Source organism: Apaloderma vittatum, unplaced genomic scaffold (assembly GCF_000703405.1).
Source record: "Apaloderma vittatum isolate BGI_N311 unplaced genomic scaffold, ASM70340v1 scaffold5679, whole genome shotgun sequence".
Classification (NCBI taxonomy): Eukaryota; Metazoa; Chordata; class Aves; order Trogoniformes; family Trogonidae; genus Apaloderma; species Apaloderma vittatum.
In genome coordinates, this window is record NW_009733532.1 from 10,860 (window position 1) to 30,609 (window position 19,750).

The window sequence follows — 19,750 nt, forward strand, 5'->3', positions numbered from 1 at the left end:
GAATTTCCTGAAGTGATATTCAGTTATGAGAGTTTGCAACACTGTTTCACACATCATTATTGTTATTGTTATGCCTTGACAACAAATCTGTTTTTTCTACCCCAGCTACATTCATGGGAGAGTTTGCTTTGAATGCTTAAGTATCTACTGTGGTGATAATCAAGCAGCAGAGATGTTTAGGGGAAGCTTGCTTTTTATCTCTGATCATAGACTTCCAGATAAGCCAAATTTAGTAACAGTATACTTAAATTTGTTCCTACGGTAAAGTCTAAGTTACATTTCTGGCAAGCACAGGATGAGCTACTGACCACTCTCAATGCATAGAAAATATTTGAAGACGTTTCTCTGAAAATGCAAAAAGCCATGGATTAATATTTGTACAACCTACATGTTGTGCAAATAAAAACTCAACCGTACATTTCAGTGTATCATGGAAGCTGGACCTTCTAACTGAGGTGTCATGTTCACCTGTTGTCCTTAAAGAGTATGTTAATAGTCTACAGGTAAATCATAATTTTCATGAAAACAGATTTCTACTACTTTAAAAATCTGTATTTGAAAACGTATGTGGATATTTTCATACAACCAGTATGGTTTGGGCTTTGACTAGAGTTTTTTCCATACGCATTTCCCCCAAAAACATTTCTAGTGAATCTTGTGGTCAGCAAGCTGTGTCATTCCAGTTTCCACCATCCCTAATTCATATCCATCTCAATTTGTTAAGTACAGTTGAAAAGTTGTAGCAACAAACTATTACATTAAGGTAGTTGGCCTTCATGTGCAAGCATATTTTCCCTAGACCTCTCTATATGTTGTACCACATATTAATGTGTTCCAATTAACTTAATAGGCCAGACCTTCAAAGGCATTTGTAACAGCTGTTCACTCTTAGGAAACCTGCAGGACTTCAGTTCCAGTTCTTTGATTGTGTAACACTCACAGTCGCAGAAGAAACTGCATAATTTTATGTCTCAGAGATGAGAATTAGGATGGGCTCATGTGCTCAATGAGGTTTTAATGTCCTGTAAAAACAGAGTTAAGTCTGTACATACAGCATTATTCACTGGTATTTCCAGATTTTTGACCGTTTAACTGGATATTGTAAGACTTCTTGAAGATTTATTAACATAGGTGGGTTTTGTATAGCATTTTTGTCTGTTTCCTTAACAATAAAAGATTGAAAGTATTAGGAAAAAACCCCTCCACTTTGTTCTTCAGAGATATGAAAGTTTAAAAATAGTTTATATATTGCATAAGCTCAATCCCATTGTCTAGACAGCAGTGTGTCTCTTCACTGCGATCAGAGTGGACACAGGATCTCCTTCCCTGCACACTGCGGAGGATGTGGAGAGTCCCTCTTCGAGCAGAGCTGAAGAGAGTGGGTCCTGTGGTGTCTTCAGCTGCGAGGGCTTTTGAGCATGGTTCACCTCTGGTACATCTTAGGAGATCCACATGAGGGAGCCCATATGCTGTGTGCACCACTGTAACGGCAAAGGCTGTTGGAGGAGCTGAGGGCTCCCTTGGTTTAGGAGTGCACATGTTCCCCTCTGGTTTTCTTGAGCACCTCATGTGCAAAAGCGGTGGAGAATGGGCTTCACTTTTCCACTAGAACAGCATCACCCTTAGCTGAGACAGGTCATACCCTGACCAGTGGATTTCCTCACTGACAAACTATATGACGTTTTCCTAAGACATGGCAAGACAACCGCTTGAAAGCAGATGTGCAACCTGTCCTCAATTCATCTGCACAGCTCACCCAAGTGGCATTCCACAGTCAGAAAGGGAGCACTTGGCATGCCTCCTGAAGGGTATGTCATATTCAATTTAAAATGTATGGCTACTTGATCACGTTTCAGAAACGCGTTCATAATTCAGTGTTGCTCCAAAGAAACCTGTTAATACGAATGGTCTTAAGCTAAAAAAACATGACAAACATGTGTCAACTTGAATTATTTCTGATGTATAACCTTAATAAAGAGTTGCAAGATTGTATTTCTGAGGGTGAACCCATGGGTTTGGATTTTTCATTTTTCTCAGAGATAAAAAAGTTTGTGTCCACATGATGGCTCCAGCAGTGCCATTAGAAATACACAGGCCCTACCTGGGTATAGGCTCTGTTTGTTTCAGCAGTGTGTTGGAGGAACCATTATCTCACTGATGAATGTCAGCTTAGTTTCTTCCTCACTCCAGGATAAAGAAATTTGAGAGTGCAATGAGAAAAGCTGATGTCTGCCAACAGCACGAGAATAATTCACCTCACCCTCAGTGCTGTTCCGCAACAGCTTCAGCAAGGCTAGCTGACACCATCCTATCTTCTTTCCCATCCCTGGTCACACGTTTCTGTTCTTTCTTGTGCCAGTGCTGTGTGGCTGCTCAGGGAGTTGCTCTGGCTGCAAACTAGCCCTCTAGAAAGAAGTGATTAATTTTTAATGTGATCTATTCTCTTGGTTAGCCTCATCACATGGCCACATCTGAGTAGCGTAGCGCTGTGACGGCATAGTCTGGGGCTGCCTTGAGCTGCCCGGGTGCAGCCCCAGTACTGTGACCTACAGAAAATGTGGCAAATGAAATAGAAACAGAGAAACAACTCCCAAACCTCCCTCAAGTGTCTTCTAACCAGCAGAAATTCAAGCAGAACCAAACAAAATTAACTCAGCTGACTGGTATCACAGCAAGTCACATTAGAGATGACAAGGAGTGTTTGACCCACAGCATTCTGCTTCACAGTTTCTTACTGAAGGTACCATAGACCAAATTCAGCCCAGAGCTACACACTTCACTTAGTCACTAAAGGCTGGTTTGGGGGATCTGGAGAACCTCCAGCAGCTTTTGACTCCAGCAGAAGTTAGGGATTGTCAGCACATCTGGGATGTATTGAGTGACAAAAAAAAAGACAATTTGGCCTTGGTCTGCAAGAGCAGAGCAGATTTACCATAGCTGTGCGTCAAGGAATAAATTACATCTCTGATCTTAGCAGAACTCTTTAATCCCAAATGGGGCAGTTATCTCAAAGCAGAGTATAGACTTCTGCAGTCGTGAGACTCCCTCCTGAATTTTCGTCAGAGGTAAATTTGGGCTTGAGGAGGTCCACACATTTGTGCCTGAATCTGAACTGTGCTGCTGGTATTTTCTCATAATAAAAATAAGGTTAGGGTCCCTGATAAACATTCTTCTGGGAAACTTTCAGCTGCTGTTCCTCCCTGTCAGGATTTACACTGACAGATGATAGCTCACATTACCCAGAGTAAAAAAGTAACCAGAAGATTGTAGCTTTCCCAAAATAAACTTCATACTTTTCTAAGTAGGACTCATTCCTTCATGTGTGTGTAAAGGGGTTCATTTGGAAGCTCAGCTTGACCCTGACTGTCATAACTCTTCCTAATTTCTTCATCTTCCTCGAACGGATGATTGCCCTGGTCATGCCAGCACTGCCTGTGTCAGAACGCTGCTTTTGTCCTTCACCAAGTTCATCTGCACAAAACTTAATCTAGAAAGTGCCAAGACCATTCCTTAATCCCATGGAAGAAAGGGACCATAGCAGAAGGAGAAGAGAGGAAAACCAGCATGGCTCTTTGCCATGTTCATTATCTGAATCCCCTTTAAAGAAAGATTGTGACAAGAAGAAGGGGAAGGCAAAAAGGACAGGAGGCCTTGAAGAGCACAAAGGGATCGATACATTAGCAGTGTCTCTGAGCAGGTGGCAGACATTCTTGATGAGAGGATTACTCCAAATAATTGTTGCTAAAACTCAGTGAAACGATGCTGAGTGCGGAGAACTGTATTCAGCAGCACAGCGAAATTCTGACTCGCCACCTCTCTTGGGTGTGACTTTGCTAGCAAAGCAGCACAGAGAAAATCAGCAGAATTCAGGGCACATGAGGATGCCTATGCTGCGAGTAGTCTCCATCTACATCTCCAGGCAAGGAGAGGGAGAAAAGTAGTTCAACAGCAGGCAAATCAGGCTCTTGACTGGGCTGAATTTTCTTCTGCAAGTGCTGGTCTCTCTTCTCCGAGTGTACAGCAAGTCACAGATGAACTGGCTTTAAAGAAGATACTTCATTTAAATGCTGGGAAATACACTGGACTGGTCTGGACAGAATACAAGGCTAAAGACTTATCTACTGAGCAGTAAATAAAAAAAAACTTTCAGAGATGCTGCAAACTTTCTGTCACTTGAGTTTTTGGAAATGGAACTATCCCCCTTTGGGACCCTAGAAGGACTGCAGTTGGACAGAAGCTGCTGTGAGGTTACGTAACTTTTGAGAAAGTTTATTGCTTACATTTTGGGGAGAGATATTTATTATAGAGGAGTGCCAGTTGAAGCCAAGAGTGAAACACATGGACTCAATAAAGGCCCAATTATGTGACCTTTGCTGTTTGCCACGCTTTTAACTTGTGTAAGTTATTGATTACACTTTCATGAGATCATAATCAGAAGGTTGTTCTTTGGTAATGGTGTGCTAGAGGAGCTTTATCCGCAACTTCAAAGCTGTCCTGTGAGGCTTAAGAACAAAGGATTGGAAGTTTGAAGCATGGCCAAAATGAATCTGTGTGCATTATCCATGTTTACCACCATGCAAGAGGTGGATTAGCTTAATCTTGGGCTGTGAACTTTCTCTCGTCACATCAGATGAGCCATCATCCCTAAGGTTTACATTTGTGCTTTTTAAATTATTCTGTTTAATTAAATCTAGTGTCTGCTCAGATCTCCATCATAACTAGTGTAAATGCTGTTTAGTGCAATCATTTCCTGAACTGTAAAGTTTTTATTGAAATTATTTGACATTCTCTGAAAAGAATTTTCAGGCTAATTTATTAATCATAAATAAAACTATCCAGAGCCTGAAAATGCAAACAGTCTTTAATCTACATAAAGATGCTCTCCCAGGACCAGTCTGCCAAGATTTTCCCTTATTTTTCAAGCTGCGAGGGGAAGAAAATAACTTCACAGTTTATTCTCAGTGTAGACAGTCACATAGATGTGTTGAAGGTGCCAGTAGTAGATGTGTACTGCGTTGCTTTGTTAGGAACTAACCTGATGAGACAGTATTTTAGTTCTCTGAGAAGAAGTAATAATTTCCCTTTTTATTATTTGCCTTAGGAAATGGGCATTTTGAACATCCCTGATGGTGAAATCTCTGCTGGAGAGAGCACTGATCTTTTGCTGAGTGGCAAAAGAATGAATTAACCCTTGCTGTGCCAGAACAAGAAATAACTTTTCAGGAGGAGAATAGCTTTTGCCAATTCTCAGGATACCAGACAAATGTTTCATTAATTATTTGAAGCTAATGAAGGCTTGTGTAACTTTTACTTTTTTAACTTTTTTTTTTAAAAAAAATCTTTCGCTTGTTGGTATCTTGCTTGCTTCTCTCCCGTTCCCTGAATAAAAGTTGTCTAATTTTCACCTGTAAGACACAGAAGAAAAAATTTAAAGGAAGCTTGTGCATCATGTACACATTCCATCCTCATTCATGCTGAGAAATGTCATTCCTTGCTTGAGATTTTAATGCTGTAATTAACTGTGTATATTATAAAAACCCTAATGATTTTATCTCCTTTTAGCTTAATTTTCTTGGAAGTAACTCAGGTGAAGGAGTCATAAAATATGTTACCGAAAATCTGTTAAACAAGAAAGCATCTAAGTATGGCGAGTTGTGCTCTCTTGCTGTAACTTTTCTTTCCAGATAACGCAAGGTAGAGAAGAAGTGAGGAACTCCAAGACTTTCCTCAATGAGGAGCTGTAAATTTGTGGTGACTGTTTTTTTTTAAGAAGTCCTGTATCCCACCTGCCTTTGTATCAGTGTAGTTGTAGTTACCTGGAAATTGCTGTGGATCTGCTTGCCTTTAGGCTGCTGTCCAAGACTTTAGCCTTGTGGAGTGGCCCCACTGTCCCCGTTGCAGATACCTACTGCCTCAAGGAATTGACTCTGATCTCAACCAAAGTCCTATTTTCATTAGCAGGCTAATGATGGACAGGAACGTGCATTTATTTGGCCCTCTGTGTCAGTTATCTTGCTTTTCCTGCATGTGAGGAGGAGTTTCAAACTTAATGCTCTGCTGCTGTACTTGGATTTTTCTTTCTCACTGGTGTACCTCTCGAACCCCGCTCTTTCTGCAAAGCCCCTTAGCTGCCAGTCTTGGGTTGGTTTCAAATGACCTCTTCAAATGCTAGAGCGCTTCTGGAGCTCAAGGTTTTATGAGAGAAAATATCAGCTCAAAATGATCAAGTAGCTGCTCTGTTCCCCACGTCTCCCACAGAGCAGACAACTACCCGAAACTCGGTTGCTATATGTAATCTAAATCCATCACTTTGTGGCCTCGCCAAGGCCACCTTGACAGTGATTTCTTTTCTGTTATCTTTACAGAAATTCTTTTCTTATTAATTGGAGGAAGGGCTAAAGTATTCTGCAAAATTTCCTGACCATCTGTCCTGTGCAGGATGTTCCTGGAAGCCTGCAGTGTCACCTTTCAAAATCTGGGGCTACTCTTGATAGCAACCAAGATAGCAACCATCTTTCTGAATCATTTTGTTGGAGGACCTGATCTGCCATCCACAGTCACATGCCACAGGAAAGATTAAACACCAGTCAGTCATCTTCTGCTGACAAAATCAGAGCTTTGGTACCATTCTTCTTCTAAAACCATTAAAACCACAAGTAGCTATTGTTGAAAGACACATGCAGGGATTCACTACATTGTTAAAAAAGTCTTCCTCCTTGTGCATGAATTTTTTTCAGTCTGCCACAGTTTTCATAACATGAAGAAAGCAGGCATGAAATGGACTCTGCAGAGTTGTGTGCATTTCACCGTGGCATTGTCTAATTAACACTGTCACATAATTTATTTTTCTTTGAGATTGCCAGTTTTGCTGAATTCTAATTTGGGTGCTTCTTTTTTAGAAATATCTTTACTTTTCCTTTTGTTTATCCTACTGCTTCAGTTCATTCCTGTACAGACAGTACTGGAAAACAGGCAGGTTATCCTGTCGCCTGTATAAACTGATTTTCTCAGAGTGTACTTCTGTATTGCGTCATGCTGTTAAGTATGCCTCCCATTTTGGGACTACTTCCTGAGGCTGATGGCAAGTCTCTTTGAGGGTCACACTGATGTGCAAAAAATGCTTAGCCCACTCTGTGACAGGACCAATTAACAGGTAAAGCAAAGCTGCATTCCCTAGCAGAAAAATAAAACCTTGCAATTTATTGTCTAAAGAAGCATCTTTCTGTAGTTCATTACAGCAGTGTCTAGACTGCACTGCAGTAACAAAATGTGCTGCTGACATACATATTCATACTCTGGCCAGACACTTTCGATAGCTTGGTACACGCAGTACAGCTGTGGCCTCCCCTCTTTCTTGAAATTCATCTCATTTTGCTTCATGCTTCATCTTGGAACATGGATGGACCAACTTCTCTGACCTAATGCAGTTAATATCTTGGAGAAGCAGTGGTCCATGCTCTAAACACCTAACAAACACATACGTTGCCTCACTTTGTGATTTTAATTATGGTATATGCAGCTGTGAGCATCTGCTGTGGATAATGCATGCTAGAATATTCTAGTGTGTGCGTAGCCAGAATGCTGTATCTTTCATGTAGAATAAAGAAAACATTCCAGTGCATGCTTTGAATAAATATGAAACAAAACCAAGGTAGGCACAACATGGCATCTGAGTGCTAAGAAAAGTCTAAAGCAGTAGATCTTGTACTGAGGAGAGGAGTTCTGTAGGAATTTTAAGTGTATATCATTTAAAACCAAACTGCTGACAGATGTTTGCTACAATACTTGTTAGAGGGCTTCGTTATTTTTATAACCTTTTAAATTCCTCTGATTTATAGAAAACAGCCATTTAAAGTCCATAAAAGTTAATCCCAACCGTGGAATTATTTGCCTGAAACGAAATTTCCTCCCTTTGCTGAGGTCTTTGGCCACATGGGGAAGTGTTAAAGGGCAGCTGCGTGGGGCTACCTGCTGCCTGAAGGCACCGAGTCCCCATAGTTTCACAGAAGGTCTGCAGGGGACCTTGCCTCAGTTTCTGAGGGTTTCCAACAAAGTCTTTACACAAAATTAAAGCATATTTTTCCTTCGGCACTTCCTGAAGTCAAGCCAAGACCAAAAAGCCTTCAGCGCTTGCAGAGTGTGCAATTGTCAAAGATTAATAATTTATCTCAAACCCCATTTCCTCCATCTCCTCTGATAAGACTGTTCCTCTAAGATTTAGCTTCAGTACCAAATTTTGCCCCTCACATAGCAGTTCACAGGCTGGCTTAAAAAAAAAAAAATCACAACAATGTTTTTGTAATGGAAAAGGTGTTTATAGATTATGAGGTTTTCCCCTTTATTTCTCAACAATATCTGAGAATTCTCTTTTTTTCCCTCCCAGGTCACTCACAATGACCACTTACAGCACAAATTATGGTAGTCACTAAACAACATTTTAATTGCACAGACCTATCTCTTCAATTAACCACCATGACTAAATTTCATGCTAGGCTGGAGCGTGGTAAATATTTGCTGAGAGCATGTTGTTTGCTTTTCAGTCATGATGATTAATGCAAGGTAATTGGCAATCAACTCAAATTACAGCGGGACAATACCGGAGACTGGATGTAGAGATCGTGTCAAGACAGATTTTTTCCAAATAGATAGGATTTATGGCAGCCAAATCTTGTTTCGTATTCTCAGGTTGAAGGAGTTAAACTACTCTGCCCTACTCTTCAGCCTCTTCTAGACTGTGATTTTTGTATATCATTTTTACATCAAAATTTAACCAACTCAGTCCAGCACATGTGATTTGCAAACATACTCTGCAGCACATGGCTTCGTAGCCTTGAAGTCATGCTAACTAGATCTACCTGAGGTGTTTCAGGTCTTCTTAGATACTATCACTTCAAGAAGTTCAGTTTTTGTCAACTCAGGAGATGTACAAGCCTTTGTACAGAAATGGTCAGAGCAGCTATCTCCCCCCGCCCAGTGCAATGCGTGGCTTTCCTCCTAAGCAGCCTGTTGCTTGTGCAATGTCTCTTCCCATCTTTTTAATGTGTGAGCAGAGCATACTCCTGCCTCAGGCGCTAATTATTGCTACGCCTTTACTCTACTTAGAGGAATTCCTTCCTTGAAAGGCAGTGAGTATTGTGGCTCATGCAGCAATCAGCCCCTTTTCCCACAGCAAACTTTATTTTTGTCTTTGTCCTTAGGCATCATTTCAACTCTAGAAGATGGGATTCCAGTTCCTTTCCTACAAATCAGGTCTCTGGCTCACAAGCTGACCTGCTACAACAGAGTGGCTGGAATGGAAATATGGGAGTGGAGTTGTTTGATCTAGTTACCAGTTGTTGTTTACTAGAATAGTTAGAACATAATGTTTTAATATCCCAACCTGTTATGACCTGGTTTAGATATAACTAAACATCAAAGCTAACCAATGAGAAACAGACAGTGCAGCATTGACTGACTCACTGTACTATTCTACAGATGTGTGGAGACATATAATTATTTTTCTGAACCAAAGTTTTATTTGAAAACAAAAATGTTCACAATCTGACTTTATGGCTTGTTTTCATATTTTGGCCTGGTATATTGTATTGGAAAAAAATGTCTTTAATTAAAAGCAGCCTTTTGAACATTACCCCAGACTTCAGTTTTCATCTTCTGTTTTACTGCTTCTCTCCATGTCCCCTCTCCCTCTTACACATACTCCATGTGTTTAACCCACCCTTAAAAATATCATCGCTGCCTTCGCTATTGTTTTGCGAGCCCTTCTCTGAGGTCTCTGTGCCCACACAACACCCTCTGAAGATTGTCTGTGTGGAGCGTAGCCCCAGCATGCTGTCTGGGGTCTCCTTGCTCTCACCTAGATTGAGTGGATGTGCTGCCAGTGCTCATGAGGAATTTTGCAACAATCTTTCTATCCAGCTCATGAATGCTTTGCTGGTGTCACCAGGAACTAAAAGGAGATGATCTCTCACATACTGCCGAGGTTTCTGCTCAGGTTAGCAGAGCACAGCAACAGAAGGGCTGAGGCTGATCTGAGACCATAACCTTTCTGGGCAACCTGTGCCAGTGCTCAGTCACCTACTCATGAAGAGGTCTTTTCCCAGGTTCAAACAGAGTTTTCTGTATTGTGCCTCTTGTCTCCTGTCCTGTCGCTGGGCACCGCCAAGCAGACCCTGACTCCATCTCCTTTACATGCCCTATCAGCTATTTATTAGATTCCCCCTTCCAGTCTGAATGGTCTCAGCCTCTCCCTTTATGTCGAACACTCCAGTCCCTTGATCACTTTTGCGACCCTGTCACTCCAGTATCTCCACATCTGGTACTAGAAGACAGTCTTCTGACTAAGCACATTGACTGCCACCTTGTAGCCATAAATTAACATAAATTAACTAAACATAGATTAACTACCATTTATCAATCCAGAGCTCTCATAAAATTTTGGCTTTGGTCTCTGTTTCACTGTTTTAGCTAAAAAGCAGGCCTAACAATACTGTAAATGAGTTGCTGGATGAAGACACTTTTTTGCCAGTGCCCATCCTAAAGTCTCAAGTGCTTTTCTGAGAGCAGCATGTACAGTTACCTGTGATCCCTTGTATGTGTCAGAGTAAAAGACCATGCCATTCTGTGCAGATCAGCTCACAGCAAACTCAGATATTCTCACACCACAGTTTGTATCGTGCGTGTGGGACTGTCCTTTAAACTGCACTCATGGTGCAGGCAGTTCATCCAGGCTCACCAGGCAGTTCCAGGAGGATTCTGCCCCACAAAACAGCTTTAAGAATTAGCATACCATTCATATATTTTTTGTAGACTCGCAGATAAAAGGTGTGGGTTGTAAAAAAAGTCTTCTCTCTGTAAGCTTTCTTCACTGCATGTATGTCATTATGCTGCATCCTGATTACTGTGTGGTCACTTGCAATCTCTGAAATCAGAAGAAATTGTCTGAAAATTATGCTTAGGTGAGGAATCACTTGGGGAAATAATAGGAACAAATCCAGTGAATGACATAACGAAGAGTGTAGTATTTTTCTGCTGTAGTTTATATACCAAAGAGTTTCCTTCTGTGAATGCAATTAAAATACATATCAATTTTTCATCTGTTTTGTCATAGGCTGAGTACTTCTACGAGTTCCTGTCTTTGCGGTCTTTGGATAAAGGCATAATGGCTGATCCAACTATAAATATCCCTCTGCTTGGAACAGTTCCTCATAAAGCATCAGGTTTGTGCTGTTGGTATTATAAACTATGTTCCTGTACAAACATTCCACAGCCAGTAAAGTCTAAATATTTCACTATGAGTTGCAGTTCTGAAGTCTATTGCTAAAGAAATGCTTGCCACGGTACTTGACAATGCACAATTTGTGAGTGCCTTTCCTGACTACAGCAGCATATTTTGTCTGAGCCAAGTCACATGAAGCTTTTATACGTTGATAAATCAGCAGAAACTGGTGCAAAATTGTTGCATAAAATACACGTGCATGAATATTATTACTTAAGTTGTGTGACTTTTGAAAACAAAATCTTTGCTCACTCACTATAAGGAATAATTACCAAATGATGCTGTTGCAGTCAGTGAACATTTTGCTTTCAGTTAGGGTCAGCTGTTGTCAGGCATTCAGCTCAGAGAAACAGGTTCTACTTTAGATGTTGTCATTTACCACTTTTCCCTTAGTTGTGCATTCTCAGTCCTTCACTGCCGAGCAGAGGCAGAGCCTGAGCCAACACGAGTGTTCCAGAAGCATCGTGGTGCACAGTAAGCTGAGTGGAGTGAAAAATTTTCTGTGAGAGGTTATCAAGTCCACTTTTCTCTAAGTGGATGCGTAACAGTTTCTGTGATTTGTTCCAGGGCTAGCACATGGTGTTCTCTGGCAGAAAGGCAGAAATGTACTACTGGATGACAGTCATGTCGTAGTGATCATAGTTTCATGATCAGCCTCAGCCAGCCTAAGACCAAATGGGATAAAATGGGAAAGAAATGACAAATGGAACAGGAGGATGGGGCTGCAAGTGAAGCACTGGTACACAGGTTTAAATCTGTGACCAGTCTTTCTTTATCTTCTTTTTCAGTGTATAAATTCTGGAAGTTTGTGTTTGATATCCTCTGGTTTTGGTAGAATGGAATTGAAGTAGTGTTGCAGCCCTGGGATTCAACATAGATGATTAATCTGTCCACTCAGTATGGATTAAATGAGTGGCACTGAAAATGGATTTGGTTGAAGAGTGCTATAATATTTGTACCGTAATTGCTGCAATGTATTTGGTTGCAAGCCAGATAAATTGGCAAGTAAAGGCACTTAGAAGTAACTAAAAAGTCGCAAAGGCAAAGTTCTTTTTAAACATTATTTCCATCTCCATACAAGGCAAGTGAAATACATGGGAAGCTCTGCACTCAGCATCCTCTAATATAAGCTAATTTCTCCTTTAATTTTTAACTGTCTAGAAAAGCTAGACCAAAATGACCGCCTTCTGACTATTTTAGGAAAACATAATCTACAAGTGCAGGGAGGCCGGAGATGAGATCTCATAGTTCCAGCAGAATGTCTATTAACCATCATGATGTGAGACCTACTTAAAGCCAAAAAGGACCTACCAGTGCTGTTTGCAGCGCTGGTATCTCAGTTCCAGGACTCACATGGGCATGTCCATGGTGTTTCCTTACAGGGATCATGTGCAGTGCACCGCTGCGCTTAGTATATATAAGCTGTATTTAAGTGTCATTTGGCATTACAGTGAGTCCAGTGTTTACCAGTGATTGATAATCAGCACACGTACAGTATTTGAAACATGTGCACTGTTTAGCAGTGAGCCACTAGCATGATGGTGGTTTTATTTACACTGCCTGATAGCTGGCCAAAATTGACTAAGTAGCCTTAAGTAAATGTATGCTATAAAAGTAGTGAATGTTTGCTAATTTGTAATTATTTCTATAATTTATATATTCACTGGACACTTCTGACAAACCTAGTCTAGTTTGGCTCAATCTATTGCATTACTAAAAGAATTTTCTACACATATGCATGTCAGAAGAAGTTCAGTCACAGGCTTGTATTCAGTAACAAATCAACAGTAGCAATCCATTTTTTGAAAAAGCTTTTTAGGCTAAGAGATTACTCTAAAGACAATTAAGGAGGAATAGAAGAGGGAAGACAGCTGTTTTAAACATGAGAGTGGAAAACAAGAAAGAGGATTAACAGATATATTACAGAGTGGTAGCTGAACCCATTGAATGATGTTCAGTGTGACGGTTTAGACACTGGTCTTGTCAAAATCAGTGGACTTTCAAAACTTCTTTAAGGATATTTACCTACCACCAATAAAAGGTAAGAATGGCTTTAGTGCCTCTCTAGCCTGTATTTTTGCCTTACGGTCAACGGTGGCCATAAGACCTGTGGAAGAGGAAAAGGAGGGCAAGCATATGTGATACTTCTCCTTACCTTCTCGCTCTGACTAGCTTCAGCTTTCAGAATTTCTGGAATCTTTGGTGATTTGTCTTTTTTATAACCCACATGGGTTACAGATTTCTCTTTCCAGCACCTGCCCAGGCTCTCCTTGAGTACGTATCTTCTGGTATCTCCAATCATTTTGGCAAGGATTTCATTGCCTCCCATTTCATGAAGATTCCTCTCCTGTTGTTTCAAGTCTGGCTGCAGCAGCTTCATCTGATGGGCCCTAGCTCTTGTACTGGCAGAGACAGTAATCTTCATACTGTCAGTCCTATCTGTGTCTTGATTTTCTAGATGTCTAGTATGTCTCCCCTAATTTTTCTCTTTGCCACACTAAAGATTTGTGACCTACTGAATTGCTCCTCGTTGGATGAAGTATCTTGTTGTCTTTCTCTCAGGTTTCTCTAATCCTTAATGAGGTTGAATGATCAGATTCTCCTCAAATTTAAATTAGATTTAATCACTTGGGTTCCGTCCCCAAATCCCAAGTTTGTTACCTGATTCAGTGCTCACAACACAGATATCATTACACCTAGGCACATGGCAAGATGTTAAGAAGGCAGGGGAAGATGCCTTTCAGTGAGAACTTAAGAAGCTAAGAGTACTCACTTTGTCCGAAAGATGTTTGAAAGGAACGTGGATACCTGTCCAGTGAGAAGATGCTGGCTACTCATTTCGCAGGGCAAAGCGTATGAAGATCTATTGGTTCAAACTGGGGTCAGCAAGTTCAAAACAGAACCGAGCATTGTTGCTATGGCAGTGGAGACAATTTAGGGAACCTCGGTTTCTGGAACAGAAGGAAAAGAGCTCCCACGAAAAGGAGATTAAACCTGCATCCTCTACATCCCTGGAGAGCTTTTTAATTACAAACTAAAATTAAATTAGATATAAATCACTAGGTTTCCTTAGGTTCTCTTTCAAATTAATTTCCCTGCTCTGCAGCCCTGGGTAGAAGCACTCTGGAGGACACAGAAATATAAATGTACCAGAGAAGCAATTCTGAGGCCTGGTGGTGGGAAAACGGCTAGTCCTGAGCTGTGATCCCCTCCCCTCAGTTTTAGCCAGTGGTAGGCAAATGTAAACTGCATCCTGAATTCGGGAAGGAAGGACCAGACCTGAGGTTTGCCGTGCCACAGCCCTGTTGAGCACTTCAGTAGCCCATGGCCGTGGCTCTGGATGGAAGGAACTTGGTTTTGACTGTGGTGCTGTTGGTGCATGCTTAACATTATTCAAACAGGCGTAAAAATTAAGGGATTCAGGCACATTTTTGAGAGACTTTATTTCAGCTCTGAACGGAGTTCAGCTAGAATCCGGGTGTTTATTGCTCACAGGAGGGTCCTTCACTGCATTTCAGTGTGCCTACGAGTTCGGACATATGGGAAGTCCAAAAATATGGATGCTTCTAGGGTGGGGAGTTTCTGACCTGCCCACTCAGACCTTACCCGTAAGAGATGTATTCTCGGTCTTTGCCTTAGGCATTTAAACCCAGGGGAGTTCAGGGGTTTGCTATCAATTGTAGGGTCTAGATATGACTACAGAGCTGTCATTAAACTTCTGCCGTGTCTTCCCCCCCACTGCAGTTTGCTCAGCTAAGTCACACATGTCCCAATGCAAGCACTTATTTCCTGCACTTATGCTGTAAGAAGGTTACTACAGTTTAAGAAGTTCACTGCATTCAAACTGTATTTAATCCGCTGAAAGAGTTTCCTTCTTACCACATGGTCACATGCTTTTTGAAATAGTCTTTTAAAGATTGTTGTAAAAGTGCTTCAACAATAAAATTGCTTTATGATGAACACTGCAACAAACCTTTCAGTCTGTAGGACTTACTAGAAGCAGAATGTGTTTCAGTGATAAATTATTCTGTATTTTACCAAGGCAAAAAAATAACAAAAATGGCCCAATTACGACTTGCAAAATTTTTTATAACAAGCAATTTAAAACAAACCAAATGTAGGACTGTTAGCGCAGTATTTGGTTCTGAAATCTCAGGCCAGCTTCGGAAGAAGCAAATAAACAATTTCGATTAGCCAGATCTAACTTATAAAGCAGCTAGGAAGAACCAGTTTTGAAGAAAAGAGATAAAATTGTTTCATCTGAAGATGATTTAAGATCACTTGTGACAATCACAGAGGAGCATTCCAGAGCTCTGAAGTACTGGGCTTTCTTCCTCATTAAAATACTCCAGATTTACTGGCCTTAATTATTTACTTAGACTCTTTGTATTTCAAAAGTGTTTGAATACTTTTCCTGGAAAGGCAATCTGCAAATATCACTATACTTAAGTTCTGTCAGGGTGGTGCATCTATGTGGGTTTTTTAAATATTTGCACCCATGATCGTATTTGTGAAGTGTGCAATTTAGTCAGCACTTCATGGAGTAAGTTTTGATTAAATCACTATCTTATTTAAGTATTAAATGCAATATCCAAATATGCAAAACCTATCTAAAGTATCTTTTTTTTTTTTCCAAAATGTGTAAGGTATTTTTGCAGAATTCGTATGAGAGCCTGCAAAATCTGGACTCAGAAATGGTCAACTCAGATTAGAAAATTAAATGGCTTCCAGCTTGTTTGGCTGTATCCTGGGGTACCTCTGTATGAGTAATTGCCCCTCTGCAACCAAAAGTGTGTTTGTGTTAAGATTGCTGTCTGTGTTGTAGATTGTTGGTGTTACGTCAGTAAATGACTGGATCATCTCCTGAGCTTCTCTACTTTCAGTCCTGAAGCCGCCTATGAATAACATGATCTGTATATCTCTGTGCTACAGGTTTTCATCAATGGCATTACTCTAAAGCTTAAATATAAATATTATCTACTTTTCTTTTTTAGTTATTTCGAGACATGGTTTTCTGTGTATAAAGTATATATGCATGTAAATATAAATATTATTATTATTCTCCTTTAAGTTGTTCAGGTTGGATTTCCTTGCCTTGGAAAACAAGATGGAGTTGCTGCATTTGAAGTGAATGTGATCATAATGAATTCAGAAGGCAATATTATTCTCCAGACCCCTCAGAATGCCATCTTCTTTAAAACTTGTCAGCAAGGTAACACTAAAGGGAACATGCCAGAATGCTGTTAGACTGGGTCACCTCACCTTCTTACATTTCTTTCAGGATAAGGGCTGGAGAGCATGGAAATAAAGTGGTCACACTATGTGTAGCAGTGGTGATGAATGCCAGGCTGTTCTGTCTCTCTCTGTGGGTTTGCAGTTCATTTACTATGTGTTTACTAACTCTTTTTCTTGCTGTCAGCTCCATCTCCCTGGAGATGGGTTGGAGGCATTTCTCCTCCTGTTCACTGCTCATCACATCAAGGACACTGATAGAAATGTGTCATATGAGAAGCATCTGTTGGCAAATGATTTGAGGTTCTTGGAGAAGAGCTAGCCCTGTGAAAACAAGCTGAGGCTAACATTTCCAGAAATGGCATACAATTTGGAAAACTGAACTTCTGGGATCTGTAGTGAGGACACTGACTTCAGTTAATACTATCTGGTGTGTTAGTTCAATAGTTCCTTAAATCTCAACATGCACATCCAAACCAAATGCAAAAATCCTAAAATCAGTACGTTTCTGCACAAGGTGGCTTTACGTTCTCTGAAGCTCAGATGGCAATCTCTTGGTTTTGGATACCGGTAAGGTGGTGGAAGCTGGTCCTCAATACTTGCAGTCATCAGTCACTAAACACACACAGGATGTGCTGGTAGAGGAAGGGCGCCATAAAGTTATTGCAACATTTACTTGGAAAGGAGGCAACCTGTTTAATCAACCAATCTATGAACCATAAACACTATAAACTAAGACTTTCTGCGTTGATTTGATAGACTACAAACAACTATAATTGTCATTTTAAACTGAGGCCATGGAAATTGAAAAATCGGTACGTAAGAAAAGGCAGTTATCCCATGTCATGTGCAATTGTGTCAAATTAACCAATGACAAGGCTGATGCACAAAGAGTGAGATTTTTATTCTTCTTCTATTAAATCTTCATTCCCAGTCCCACACTTTCTTCTCAGTGCTCTTTTCGCTGAGCTAATTGGCTGTAGTGTGGCTTCAAAGAGTGAGCAGCAGGAGCTGTTTATTCTTTGAAACCTCGCTACACCTAAATAGCAAAGCTGCTTGTCTCCTTTGAAGCCTTGCTGCTGCCAATTAGCCCAGGGAAAGTGGAGGAGGGGAGGAAGGAGTGGGCAGACAGGAGGGAAGATGAAGGCTTAACTGAAGTAAAATCAATCAGATCTCATGGATGAAGTTGTGCATCTGCTGTAAACACAACACAAAATATTTGTTATATTTTTATTTTCAGTTCAAAGACACAGAACTTAATAAACTTTGGAAATAGTGTTGGGGTAATCTAATAGGGACAGCAGTCACAGGCCTGTATTGTTGAAAAATGTGGCTTAAACAGAGAGATCTCCAAAACTCAGTTTAGTAGTAGCATTCATCCAAGTTACCATTTATGTGCTATTCATTGCTGTTGTTACCATTTTGATACCTTTGAGAAGTAATAGTCAACGATTTAACAGTATTCTGTCATATGGCCTCTCAGGAAAGCTGGAGGTAATTATTGTCCTGTTCCTCTGTTCCTGGAGCCAGCTGAGACACAAGGATGATTTTCCAAACTCTAGAGGTGGGCAGAGGAGGAGTTTTCTCACCTCGTTTCTCCCAGTTGATTCTGGGATAACTCCTGTTTCCTGCCGCCCTGTGTCTGATGAGCTGGGCACCGTGGTGTCAGGGGACAGACGCTGAGAAGGATGAGAATGTCCTTACTGGTTTGTGTTAGAGGAGGAGTGAGTTTCCTTCCTTTAACAGACATCGTTCGTGATGAGGAGCTCCAATTCCTCCTGTCGGGGCTCTGGTCGCTGTTTCCAGGCATTCAGAAGGGCCCTCACCAGGGGAAGTGAGAGCAGCGAGGGAGCGGTTTTGTGTGAGAGGAGAGGATTTGTTGTGGCTAAGAGGTGGCCACACAAGAATTTATGTTTTCCTATTTTTCTGTTTGAAATGGTATGTATTTAAGCATGCATTTTCTGTAATGAATAGCAGCTCTGCATTTGGGTTCAAAGAGAGAGGCATTTCCAGAAACCTAAAGTACGTTACTGGAACACAGTAAGACAAAAAAGCCTCTACTACTACTGCTGCAAACACCTTTACTTTTAAAGCAATACTTTTTGCTTAAATTATATATATGTGGTCTTGAATAGAAGAACATTTTTAAATTATGCCTTTCTTTCTATCTCCTTCCTGTTTGTTTGGCAGTTGTACACAATATCCAGCCACCTGACCAGTACATCAGATTTTCTCTCCTTTTGCTTAGTCTCGGAGTTGCTCTTTGGATTGCATCCCACTGTATAGGAAGCAGAATACTGTGCGTAGTTATAGCAGCCATTGTTTCCTGTAGCTCTAACCAGCTACTAGATAAATTTTCAAAACCAAAAGTTTATTTCTGTAGGAGTCTAATAGATATGTCAACTGACTCAAATATTAGAAGGGAGAATTATTCATATTTTTTTTAAGTCCAGGATTGTGGGGTTTTTTTCTATATTAATAGGGGTTGCAATTTAAAGAATCTCTGTGGGCTGCAAAAATGTCTCAGGCAACCGGACCCTCCTGAGGCTTTAAACACCTTAAAGGCTGTAACTGCTTCAGTTTGAACTTCAGTATTATTCAGTGAATCAGTGGTACATCTTTACAGCCTAGCTAGGGATGTTAAGTGCCAGCACTTCCTCATGAGGCCATGGAAAAGAGGGAAGGATACTGTCGGCAGTTGTTGACAGTTGTGTATGCTTAGAGCACTGTTACACTAAAGAAAAAAAAAAAAGACGTAATGCCAACATTACAGACAATGGCTGTCTGATAGATGGCCTTTGAGTTTGGGTTGAAATGCACTGGTTTACCTCAGAGGTTTTGAATCTTGCCACTTGGAGTGTCATGAGACATTGCGTCAAGATGATAAGGTCACACCTACTCTGCTAAAGCTGCCCTGTGGCCCTGATACCACTGATCACTAGTGATGGTTAATTTTTATAATGGGAATAGGCAGCCTCTCCTGCCTGCCTTCTTTGTGAGAGGGTATTTTTGAATAATCATTTTTCTGTTCAGCAGTCATAGTTTTGTGGTGTTCCATAGGGTTCAATTTAGTTTGCCACTTGTTTGATGGACTATGGTGCTTTGAGGATGGTGGTGGTACCCAGAGGTATTTCTCACCCTTGAATAATTCAGACGGTGTTGCCAAATGCTTTTACCAGTGTTTGATCAATAGCTGAGATACGAATAAGAGTTGGATGATGATATAGTACCAGTGTGCAGGAA

The 19,750-nt window shown here is 40.7% G+C and overlaps 1 protein-coding gene across 1 annotated transcript in view; it reads left to right on the forward strand.

Annotated features, from left to right (window-relative positions):
• Window positions 1-11,112: 11,112 nt before the first annotated feature.
• Window positions 11,113-19,750, forward strand: part of WIF1 (WNT inhibitory factor 1) — a 20,120-nt gene continuing 11,482 nt past the window's right edge. Inside the window, exons 1-2 of the mRNA XM_009875939.1 lie at window positions 11,113-11,216; window positions 16,347-16,487. Of these exons, the coding sequence (XP_009874241.1) occupies window positions 11,159-11,216; window positions 16,347-16,487 (199 nt within the window). The 5' untranslated portion in view covers window positions 11,113-11,158. The remainder of the gene's footprint in view (window positions 11,217-16,346; window positions 16,488-19,750) is intronic.